The sequence below is a fragment of the Oryctolagus cuniculus genome, chromosome 15, assembly GCF_964237555.1.
Source record: "Oryctolagus cuniculus chromosome 15, mOryCun1.1, whole genome shotgun sequence".
Taxonomy (NCBI): Eukaryota; Metazoa; Chordata; class Mammalia; order Lagomorpha; family Leporidae; genus Oryctolagus; species Oryctolagus cuniculus.
In genome coordinates this window covers 38,029,374-38,041,505 of record NC_091446.1, presented here as the reverse complement: position 1 = coordinate 38,041,505, position 12,132 = coordinate 38,029,374, and the positions used below count along the sequence as shown (strand labels likewise).

At 47.1% G+C, this 12,132-nt stretch overlaps 1 protein-coding gene across 2 annotated transcripts in view; it reads right to left on the bottom strand.

The window, feature by feature from the left end:
• Positions 1-8,044, bottom strand: part of IDE (insulin degrading enzyme) — a gene marked incomplete in the record, with an annotated part of 108,753 nt that extends 100,709 nt beyond the window's left edge. For both annotated transcript variants that reach the window (XM_070057618.1, XM_070057620.1), the window contains 1 exon segment: positions 7,853-8,044. In XM_070057618.1, the coding sequence (XP_069913719.1) occupies positions 7,853-7,950 (98 nt within the window).
• Between the last annotated feature and the right edge of the window lie 4,088 nt (positions 8,045-12,132).

Sequence of the window (12,132 nt, the reverse complement as noted above, 5' to 3'; positions counted from 1 at the left end):
CTACTCCTTCTATCTAAAATATTCTCTTAATTCCCCTTCTCTGCTCACCAAATTTATATACTTCCTTCAAAGACATTTGCTCACACCCTGTGTTCTTTGTAAAGCCCTATCTTATCTAGGTGGTAGAGGAAATTTCTGAGAGGAAAAACAGTTGGAACCGCTGCTGCGGTGTAGTGGGTAAAGCCACTGCCTGTGGTACGGCATCCTATATGGATACCGGCTCAAGACTCGGCTGCTCCATTTCCGATTCAGCTCTCTCCTATGGCCTGGGAAAGCAGTGGAAGATGGCCCAAGTGCTTGGGCCCCTGTACCCGTGTGGGAGACCTGGAAGAAGCTCCTGGCTCCTGGCTTCAGATCAGCCCAGCTCCAACCGCTATGTCAATTTGGGGAATGAACCAGCTGATGGAGTTCTCTCTCTCTCTTTCTCTCTCTCTCTCTCTCTCTCTGCCTCTGCTTCTGACTCTATATAACTCTGCTTTTCAAATAAATAAATAAATCTTTAAAAACAAACAAAAAAATGAAAATATCAGTGAATATATGATCTTGGGCAAAAGTGAGTCAATCAAGTTTGATTGGTGTTGAGTGAAAGTAAACAGTTTGGAAATAAGGTCAGAGGTGTGGTAAAAGGTCTTCCTGAGCTCAATGGGGACCAACCACAAACTTAAGGCACCCTGCAGCAAAAGCATGATTTGTTATTTCAAAAATGTCACACTGCCAGTGCTGAGAACAGTAGAGACACAGGGCAGAAACAAAGAAACTGGGTAAGAGCCCAGTAATAATCAGGGGGGAAGACAGTAATATGGACCAGGGTGACAGCAGTGAGAAGGGGTGAGAATCTAGATGTGCATGCCAACTGAATGAAGGATATAAGAACAGGAAAGATGTCAAGGATGACTCCAAGTTATTAGCCTGACCAAGTGAAATATTAGCAATGTCATTAACTGAACTGGGGCAATACTGAGAGAGGGACAGTTTTGTGAAAAAAGATCTGGAAAGAGGTTTTCTTTTTCTTTCTTTCTTTTTTTTTTTTTTTAAGATTTAATTTATTTGAAAGGCAGAGTTACAGAGAGAAAGAGGCAGAGGCAGAGGCAGAAAGAGGGAGGTCTTCCATCTGCTGGTTTACTCCTCAGATGGCCACAACAGCCAGAGTTGTGCCTATCCAAAGCCAGGAGCCAGGAGCTTCTTCCCGGTCTCCCACATGGGTACAAGGGCCAAAGACTTGGGCTTTCTTCTATTGCTTTCCCAGGCCATAGCAGGGAGCTGGATCAAAAGTGGAGCAGCCGGGACTCAAGCCTGTGCCCATGGAGCATGCTTTAGACATAAATTTAAGCTGGCACCGCGGCTCACTTGGTTAATCCTCTGCCTGTGGCGCCAGCATCCCATATGGGTACCGGGTTCTAGTCCTGGGTGCTCCTCTTCCAGTCCAGCTCTCTGCTGTGGCCTGGGAGGGCAGTGGAGGATGGCCCAAGTGCTTGGGTCTCTGCACTCACATGGGAGACCAAGAGGAAGCACCTGGCTCCCGGCTTCGAAGTGGTGCAGCTCCGGCCGCAGTGGCCATTTTGGGGGTGAACCAATAGAAGGAAGACCTTTCTCTTTCTCTCTCTCTCTCTCACTGTCTAACTCTATCTGTCAAATAAAAAAAAAAAATTTAAAAAAAGAAAGAAAACTTTCAAAAAAAAAGACGTAAGTTTAACACACACATTGAACATTCAAGGAAAAGTGTTAAGTAAGTTTATTATTTAAATCTGGAATTCAAGGGAGAGGTTCTGGCTAGAGATACACATTTGGGAGTTGTCAGAACACCGATCAAGCCAATCTGACAGAATATGATGATAGATATGTTCTATAACTACACTACCCCATACGGTAGTCACTAGCCACAAATGGCATGAAATGTGGCTAGGGTGACTGAGGAATTTAATTGTCAATTTTAGCTAACTTAAATAGGCACATTTGGTTAGTGGCTTACAAAATATATACAGATAGCATTTAAAGCAATGTGACTGGAAAAAATTGTTAAATAAATTAGTGTAGGGAGAAAAGATACTCAAAATCTGGGTACCAATGTCACAGATTATTTGTGATAGGAAATAAAACCAAACAACTCAAATCTCCACCAACAACAGAATTTAAAAAAAAAAATCAGGGGCATATTCACATATGACTGTCATTCAGCAGTGAACTACCTATATGAATGAGTCTCAAAAACAATGTCAGATAAAGAGTTTCTCAAAGAAGAAAACATTTGTGTAAATATCAAAAGCAGACAAACTAAATTATACGCTGTTAAATTATTATCTAAATATAGGATAGCAGGACCTCTGCAGGGAAAAGAAAAGGATGTAATTGGGAAGGTGAGCACAGAGGCTTCCAAAATTAGTGCAAATGTTCTATGTCCTAAACTAAATGGTAGGGACACGAGCATTTATTTTACTACTCTTCTTTGTCCTATATACTGTGGTATGTGTAATATTAAATAATTAAGACTTAAAAAAGAGGCAATATGTGATTAAGTGTCACACTGATGTTTTTAAATCATTAAGTTTAAGCAAGAGAAAGATAACTGTGTGATCAGGATAAGGTCTAAAAAAGAAGGAGTGAGGTAAGTATTTGACATAGAAGGATGCCACTTCAGGACCCCTGCATCTCCTATCACAGTGCCTGGGTTCGAATTCCACCTCCTGCTAATAAGCACTCTGAGAGGCACCAGGTAATGGCTGAGGTGGCTGGCTCCCTACTATCCAGGTGGGAGATGCTGACTGAGTTCCCAGCTCCTGGCTTTGGCCTGGACCAGCCCTGGCTGTTGTGGGCATTCAGCAGATGGGGTAGGGGGAAGGAAATCAATCAATCTCTTTTCTCTCTGCCTTTCAAATAAATAAAAAATTAAAAAGTGTGCTTTAAAAAAGAAAAAAAAAAAAAAAGGATGGAGTTAGTCATATAAAGGAAAGATCGAAGAGCATTCCAGTCAAGCATAGGAGACAATAAGTTGGTAGTGGTTGACTTGCCAACTGAGGTGCCCACATTCCATATATGAGTGCCTAGGCTGCGATCCTGGCTCTACTCCTGATGCCAGCTTCCTGCTACTGCAGACTCTGGGAAGAAGCAGCTAACAGCTCAAGAAGTTGGGTCCCTGTCATCCACACTGGAGGCCTGGGTTGACTTCCTGGCTTTGGGAAGGCCCAGCTTTACCTGCTGCAGGTATCTGGGGAGTAAATCAGTAGATGAGAGCTTGCTTGCTCTCTCCCTCTCTGTGTCTCTTTGCTTTGAAATAAATAAAATAGGGGCCAGTGTTGTGGCATAGTGGGTTAATCTGCCGCCTGCAGCATCACTTCCCATATGAGTACCAGTTCAAGTCCCAGCTTCTCCACTTCTGATCTAGAACCCTACTAATGCTCCTGGGAAAGCAGCAGAAGATGGTCCAAGTGCTTGGGTCTGTACACACACATGGGAGACTGAGATGAAGCTCCAGACTCTGGCCTGGCATAGCCCTGGCAGTCGCAGCCATATGGGGAGTGAACCAGCGAATGCAAGATCTCTCTTGGGGCTGGAGCTGTGGCTAGCGAATAAAGCCGCCACCTGCAGTGCAGGCATCCAATATGGGTGCTGGTTCCAGCAAGTCTCAATGCTTCGCTTCCGATCCAGCTCTCTGCTATGGCCTGGGAAAGCAGTAGAAGATGGCCCAAGTCCTTGGGCTCCAGCACCTGCATGGAAAATCCAAAAGAAGCTCCTGGCTTCTGGCTTTGGATCAACCTAGCTCTAGCCAACGAGGTCATTTGGGGAGTGAACCAGCAGATGGAAGACTCTCTCTCTCTCTCTCCTCTCTCTCTCTCTCTCTGCACCTCTACCTCTCTGTAATTCTGCCTTTCAAATAAATAAATAAATCTTTAAAAAAAAATTACCCCAAGGAACTTTAGCAGTCATTATTATGATAAAAGACTCAAGAGGGTTTGGTCTTGGCAACAGACAATGAAGGAAAAAGAGATTCAAATTTTCAAGCTAACCTGAGAAAACGGTAACACCAACAAATATAAAGCAAGAGAAATCAGCGAGAAAAATGGTTTTGAAGACCATATAATTAAGCTATATTATAAATACGTACTGTCCTACTATGTCAGGCACAGTATGATATCCTCTCTTCAATAAGCAGCTTGTGAATACCACTTACAAAAAATATAAAACAGGGGTTGGTGCTACAGCACAGTAGGTTAAGCTGTCTCCTGAGACACCTGCACCCCATATGGGTTCCAGTTCAAGCCCTGGTTGTTCCACTTCCAATCCAGCTCCCTGCTAAAGGCCTGGGAAATGCAGGGGAGGATGGCCCAAGTGCTTAGGCCCCTACTATCCATGTCGGAGACCTGAAGGAAGCTCCTGGTTCTGGCCTGGCCCAGCTCAGCCATTGCAGCCATCTGGGGGAGTGAACCTGTGGATGGAAGAACTCTGTGTGTGTGTCTGTGTCTGTTCTACTCTCTCTGTAACTCTGACTTTCAAATAAATACCTAAATCTTGAAATAATTAATTTTAAAAAGCAGTTATATTTTTAATAGGGAAAAAGAGAAACCAAACAATTCTTTGGGAAGAAAGGTTTTATAGCTTTTAACTCTAAGAATGTTGTGACTCCCACTTTCATTTACTTAATTTTCCTTTTTCTAAATTGAGAGCTCACATTCAAGTGGTTTACTCCCCAAATGCCCACAATGGCCTGGGCTGGTGAGAACTCAATCCAGGTTATCTACATGGGTGGCAGGGACCCAATTACTTGAGATATAACCACTGCCTCCCAGGGCGTGCATGAGCAGGAAGCTGGAGTCAGGAGCCAGAGTCAGGTGTTAAATCCAGGTACTCTGATGTGGGACAGGCCTCTTCAACTGCTAGGCTGAACGCCCACCCTATGTGAGTCTCACTTTTTAAAGAAACAGTGCTATGAAAAAAATTTGAAGTGCCTTTCAAAATAAACTGAAATATGCAACAAAACACAAAAGCGGAGATGACTGAAGTAAAGGAATGGAACTACTTGCTGTTTATGACAAAATTTCCTGGAGACCAGGACTATGACTGGCTGTCTTTGCATCCCCCACAGTGCTGAGCACAGTGAGCGACCACTGGAGAGGAAACATCCCAGCAGTGGCTAAAAGCGCAGCTAGAGCACCGTGAGGCTGACTGAAGGCCATCTGGGGAGTCAACCAGCACTGGAAGGCAGCAGGTGAAGGCTCAAGTGCTTGGGTCCCTGCCACCCATGTAGGAAACCCAAATGGAGTTCTGAGCTTCTGGCTTTGGCCAACCCAGCATCTGGGGACTGAACCAGCAGACAGAAGATCTGCTTCTTTATTTCTCTGGGTAGGGAAAACCTACCAAAAAAAAAAGTAGATTGAAAGCCTGAATCTTCACAGTAGTCTCACTTACAGCAACAGTTTTCTAGGCCTGTGGGACAGTCATTGCAAAGATAAATGACTGATGCTCAAGTGGCTCCTAGAAACTGAGCTACTATCTCCAGATTCACTCATAGTTCAGATAATTCCACACTGTCCCATTTTATCCAGTATTGCTGAATACAGGACAATGAGGCTTCTTTTTAAAATGAACTGACCTTATACAAATGCTTTAAGATCATGCATCCTTCAAGAGGTAATACCAGGTAATGAATGTCCAAATACCAGCAGAGGCAGTATAATGTAACAGTCAAGAGTTCAGACACCAATCCAGACATGGGTTAAAATTCAGCTCCTTCACTAAACAGCTATGTGGTACTGTAACACATTCTTCCTACAGTAAGATTAAGCTGCAATTAATTTAAGACTTGAGCATGTAGTAGCTTTAAATGTTACTGCTTTCCTGCCTAAAACTGTCCAGATCTCCTTGACTGGACCTGCACTACCAGTAACAGTCTCAGTCACTCATTTTTAGGGTAGAGCTTTCTAGATGGTTGATCTCATTCATTATGCTCTGAATCTCCTAAACAACTCCACTAAGAACAATCTTATTTTAAAACTCTCTGGTTCTTGAACCCATGCAATGGACTTCAACAATGAAAATAAAGAGCAGTGAGGAAAAACCATAGAAAAAAAATCCAATTAAACTGGAACAAAAAACTACTTAGTTGTCTAAAACTGTCTAAACTGATGATTTATTAAAATTCATTAATTCTGTATGCTGGAGACAATCTGGAGCAAAGTCTAGGCTATCAGCAATGACTTCTAGGACAATATGAAGCACTCTAACCCCATGGAGGCAGACACCCGCCTATGCGCACCACCCCCGCTCCTCTCTTTAAACCCAGCAATCTTTTTGCCTATGGTTGAGAGTTTCGTGGAGGCAGGGAGAAATACAGGAGGGAAATAAGTGCCACAGATTCATTTTTTGCACAAGCCCTTCAAAACTAAATCCCAACAGGTTTCTCTCTCTCAGGTCTCTCCCCACATCCCACACACAGCCACCAAACTTCCTAAACTACCAGTTTCATCACATCAAAACTTAATACCTACGGTCAAAACATAATTTTAAACTTCTCGGTCCAAGAGCTTAATAGCTCCTAATCCACTATTCACTATTATTCAACTATTTAGTTAGAGAAAGCAAAAACCGAAATTCCAGGCTCAGGCTATCATTATTCCAGGCTTATAATGCAGAACTTTCGAACTCCTAATTCCCCCAGGGAAATTCTCTAAAGCTCCAACAGATCTGTTTACTGTCCTCCCAACACAAACGGCCTGCAACCCAGGCTGGGTTACACCCACCTCTGCCCACACCACTTCACCCTTCTGCCGTTGCTTGCTTCGTTGCTTCCCAAACCAGCCGGGGTCCCCCCCCCCAGCTCCAAAGTTCCATCTCTGACCCCCACTGTGCTCCCACAGCGCACGCTGTCCACACTGACCCCATTCTGACCCTCGTCACATGCATCCTTTTTAGGCAGCTATACTCTCAAGACATCTTAATCGGCTCCAACACACGGCAAGTTCCTTGGAAGGCAGACCGCGGACGTAACACGCGGAGGATCTGTCACCGTGCCCTGCACTTAGTAGGTCCTGGATATTAATGATTAAAACCAGGAGAGGTTCTAATAATGTACCAAGATAGGAGAACAAGGCCACGCCGCCTGTCCATCTGTGTTTAGAGATCAGAGTATTTAGCGTTCACCCCGAGGCGAAGTGGAGGCAGCACGCCACCAGACAGTAACAGCTCCGCGCCCTGACCCTGGGCTTGCCACTATCCCTGCAATTGTTGGGGGGAATATCCCACCATCTCCCCTCAGGCAGCTGCTGCACAGGACCCCACGGTGTCTTTCTGCTTCCCAGTTCTCCGCGACAGGAAGCCCAGGACTGTCTCCTCACCACGGCGGAGCCAGGCAAACTTTCACCGTTCCCAACGCGGGCACTGATTTCCACACGGTCCTAGACACTCAGCGCCCACCGGCGAAGGCAGGGCTGAGCACGGTGAGCAGCGGGCTCGCCCGCAGCCTCCACCGCGCGGCAAGGGCGCCCGCCTCCCGTCCCCGGGCCGGCAGCAGGACTCGGCGAGAGCGGCGCGGCTCCCCAGAGCGGCCCGGGGTGGCTCCCCCCTTGCCCCGCGCCCCCTGCCTGGGGGCACATGCCCTGTGGCCCCGGGGCACGGCTCTCCGGCCGCCCTCACCAGCCTGAAGGACGTCCTCCAGTCCGCGCCGGGCCGGGCCCCTCGCTCCGTTCCGACGAGCAGCCTTTCCGGGAGCCGCGGCGGCCTCGGGGCGGCCGTCGGGGCCCAGGTCGGCGGCACGGGCGCCGTGAGGGGCGGCGGCGGCGCGGCTTCAAGTGCTGAATCACCACTTTGCAACCCGAGCGCCAAACCACCTTGGCCGAGCGTCTGGGCGCTCCGTTCCACTTACCCGCAGAGGCGCTCCGAGGGCAGCAGGCGGGCACCGAGGATGGAGCGGAAAGTGCTGGGCAGCGCGGGGTGCAGCAGCCACGCAAGCCGGTACCGCATACCCCAGCGCAGCCGCTGGGATCACCGAGAACGCTTCCTTCTTGCGCCGGGAGCCGGCCGCGTGCACTGCGCATGCCCGGCCCGCGCCGCGCCGCCTCCCGGGAACCCGAAAAAGGCCTCTGCTCCGGATTTTGCTTAGAGCCGGACGCGCGCCACCGGGACTGCTGGGACGGACGGTCGCACACGGTTCTAGCCGGGGAGCCTAGGAACCGCAGTAACCAGGCCTTCCTAGACGGAGGGAGCCGCAGCTGGGTCACACGCGGGCGCACCAGTGAGGGTTGCGGTGTGTCTGTGGCTAAAGGAGCCAGGGTAATGCGCTGATGAATATAGTGAGGAGGGTACACGGGGCCCTGTTTTCTGGGGGCATTGGCTAGGGGTTCCCCGACCCTGAGGTGTTGGAATAAGATCGGCAGGTGCCGCGGCCTCCCAGAAAACGGACCCGCGGTGTGGGCTCCGCGGACTCCATCTGCAACGCGGAGGGGACATGGAACTGCGAAGGCGGCTGCGCCAGGGCCCGGGCCCGGGAGGGCAGTAGGGGAGATTCAGATCTCTAGGGGTCCTGAGAGGGGCGTTTCAGTCCTGGGAAGCCAGCAGCTCTGCAGAGAGGAAGGTGGGGTCAGGGCGGGCCACGGCCAAAACAAGGTTTTCGTCGACTTTGAAATGCAGAGTAGAAACTTCTGGCGGTGCTGGGTCTACTATTACCGGTGGCTGCCTAAGGCGCCACTTTGAATGCTTTTCTACCCCGTGGCTTCACGGTGCTCCGTATCCACGAATGGTCTAGTAAGGTCAGGTATTGGCCTGCATTGTGTTTTGTCAGAGCTCTAAGGAGTGCCGTTAGGGATGGTGACTCTCCCCACCCCGCCTTAAGTCATTTTAGGTTTCTTTCCGAAGTGGCAGACCCAAGACTGCAGGCGGAAACAGTGTCCAGAATCCTGCTATGGCTTCAAGATGGAATTCGGTAGAAGAATCCATTAATAACGTCGATGCATCATCAAAGAGATGATGTTTAAAGGCAAACCTTTGGATAAAAACAGTAAATATTACTGCAAGCCTCTTCGCTGATGGCTGCAAGCACACGGTTTTAGGAACCTTTAAAGGAGTCAGCATTGTGGCTCAGCGGGTAAAGCCACTGCCTGCCATTCTGGCATCCCATATGGGTGGAGGCTTGAGTCCCAACTGCTCCACTTCCCATCTTGCTCCCTCCTAATGATCGTGGGAAAGCAGTGGACGATAGCCCACGTGTGGGGGACCTGAAGGGAATGCCAGGTTCTTGGCTTTGGCCTGGCCCAGCCTCAACTTTGGCTGCCATTTGGTGAATGAACTAGCTGACAGAAGACCTCTCTCTCTGTAATTCTGCCTTTCAAATAAATAAATCTTTTTTTTTTTAATAAATAAAAGAAACTTTAAATAACTAATCCCAATGTCAGCCATATTGGAGCAGCTTCTCTGAGAGTGTTAATGCATACTAATGCTCACTTAATGGAATCTATAAATCGGTTGAGTCAAGATTGGATTGTAGGGCCCGGGACATGTACAATTTGGGGGGATTCTTTCAGAAATAGAATATCAATGATGAATGCAAAATTGACAAGCTAAAATTAATATTTAGAGAAAGTCAATCATAACAAATAACTTGGAGTTTCAGTACCCTTCCTTCCTTCTGCGATTTCTTTAGTCTATGTATTAGAAATGCTTGCATAAAAATGCTTCTAGAGTACAACTGGCTTTCCCCTCTACAATTCTCATTTTGAGCCTGAAGTTTAAGCTGAATTGGCTCCTGATAATCCTGTCTTTGATGGGAGTGGTTGTACTAGATAATAAAGAGCAACATTAAGATAGTCTCTCTAAATAAAGAGAGTGTGGACTGAAAGAAACCTAACAATTTTGAGATTTACTATATGGCATTGTACACAGGTCCTTCATTTTACATAAATCCTTCATATTTTCCACTTGCCAGAGATGAGGCACCTGTGGACAGATTATGCCAACAATTGTGCATAAACATTTGGAGTTGTAATGGGAACCCAGAACCATTTGATTCCAAACCTTTCATTCACTCATTCATTGACTTGACAGGCATTTATTGAGTGCCTTCTAGGTGTCACATATTATTTAAAATACTGGGGATAGGGACTGAAGTTCTGGCACAGCAGGTAAAGCTGCCGATGCCAGCATCCCTTTTCACAGCGCTGGTTTGAGTCCCATCCATTCTGCTTCCAATTCAGTTCCCTCCTAATGTTCCTGGGAAGACAGTGGAAGATGGCCAGGTACTTGAACTCCTGCCACCCACATGGAAGACCCAGATGGAGTTCCTGGCTCCTGGCTTCAGCCTGGCCCAGTCCTGGCTGTTGTGACTACTTGAGAAGCAAACCAGAGGATAGATCTCTTCCTCTCTCTCTCTGCCACTCAGCCTTTCAAATAAATAAATATATCTTTAAAAAATAGTCTTGGGGATATAACAGTGGGGAAAAAAAGGACAAAAGTTTCTGTATTCATGGAGCTTAACTTCTAGCTGTGTGGGGAAAGCAAATAATCAAACAAATGAATAAATGATGTGAAGAGGGGCCAGCACTGTGGCACAGCAGGTTAATGCCCTGGCCTGATGCGCTGGCATCCCAAATGGTCGCCTGTTCAAGACTTGGCTGCTCCTCTTCCCATCCAGCTCTCTGCTATGGCCTAGGATACCAGTGGAAGATGGCCCAAGTCCTTGGGTCGCTGAACCCATGTGGGAGACCCAGAAGAAGCTCCTGGCTCCTGGCTTTGGATCATCTCAGCTCTGGCTGTTGCAACCAATTGGGGAGTGACCCCTCTTTCTCCTTCTCCTTCTCTGTGTAACTATTTCAAATAAATAAATTTTAAAAAATAAATGATGTGAAGAAAAATGACAGGCTAAGGGAATAGGAAGTAACATGTAAGGTAGCTGTTTTAACTAGGATGGTCAAGAAGGGCCGCTCTGAAGAGGTGACATTTGGGCAGAGCCCAGGATGATGAAAAAAAGGAGGCAGTGTGAAGTATATTTTCCAACCTCATACAAAAAAGCATGAGTTGTAAACCTCCTGGACACTTCATTTAGAAGCAGAAAATGGGCCGGTGCTGTGGTGCAGCGGGTTAACGCTCTGGCCTGAAGCGCCAGCATCCCATATGGGTGCCAGTTCGAGACCCGGCTGCTCCACTTCCTGTCCAGCTCTCTGCTGTGCCCTGGGAAAGCAGTAGATGATAGCTCAAGTCCTTGGGCCCCTGCACCCGCCTGAGAGACCCGGAGGAAGCTCCTGGCTCCTGGCTTCAGATCAGCGCAGCTCCAGCTGTTGCGGTCATTTGGAGAGTGAACCAGCAGATGGAAGACCTCTCTCTCTCTCTCTCTCTCTCTCTCTCTGCCTCTCCTCTCTCTGTGTAACTCTGACTTTCAAGTAAAATAAATAAATCTTAAAAAAAAAAAAAGCAGAAATCAATGATGCCCTGAAATCATCCCTCATCCCAGTTGGGATAATTAGACATAAATTCAAATATATGTATTCTAACATACTTGAATGCATACTTAAATTATTTTCAATTGGAGCTGGCATTATGATGCAATAGGTTAAGTCACTGCCTGTAGTACTGGCATCTCATATGGGAGCCCATTTGACTCCCGGCTCCTCCACTTCCCTTCCAGTTTCCTGCTAATACTCCTGGGAAAGTAGCAGAAGATGACCCAAGTCCTTGGGCTCCTGTACTTACATGGGAAACCCAGCTAAAGCTCCTGGCTCCTGGCTTCATCCTGGCCCAGCCCTCACCATTGCAGCCATTTGGCGAGTGAACAGCATATGTCAGATCTGTCTCTCCATGTAGATCTGCATTTCAAATAAATAAATAAACCTTTTAGAATCCCTTAAAAATTATTATTGATTCATTCATGCTGTAAAGTCTTTCCATTGGCCCAGACAGTGTGGAGTTCATTGTAGAGTTAAGCAGGAGCTCCTAACAAATTGGTGGGGCTGGGGAGGAAGGGAGTGAAAAAGAAGCCCAGTGGTGAGAGGTTGGTACTTATTTCTTAACTGGAGACATTCAGAAAAATAATGTCTTTTGAGTCACTCTAACTTACTGTCTTGCTATAAATTCAAAATCAAAAATAAAATTTCTTTGGGTGGGCATTTGGCAGTCATTAAGATGCCACTTGGGTTGTCCATATTCCAGATAGGAGTG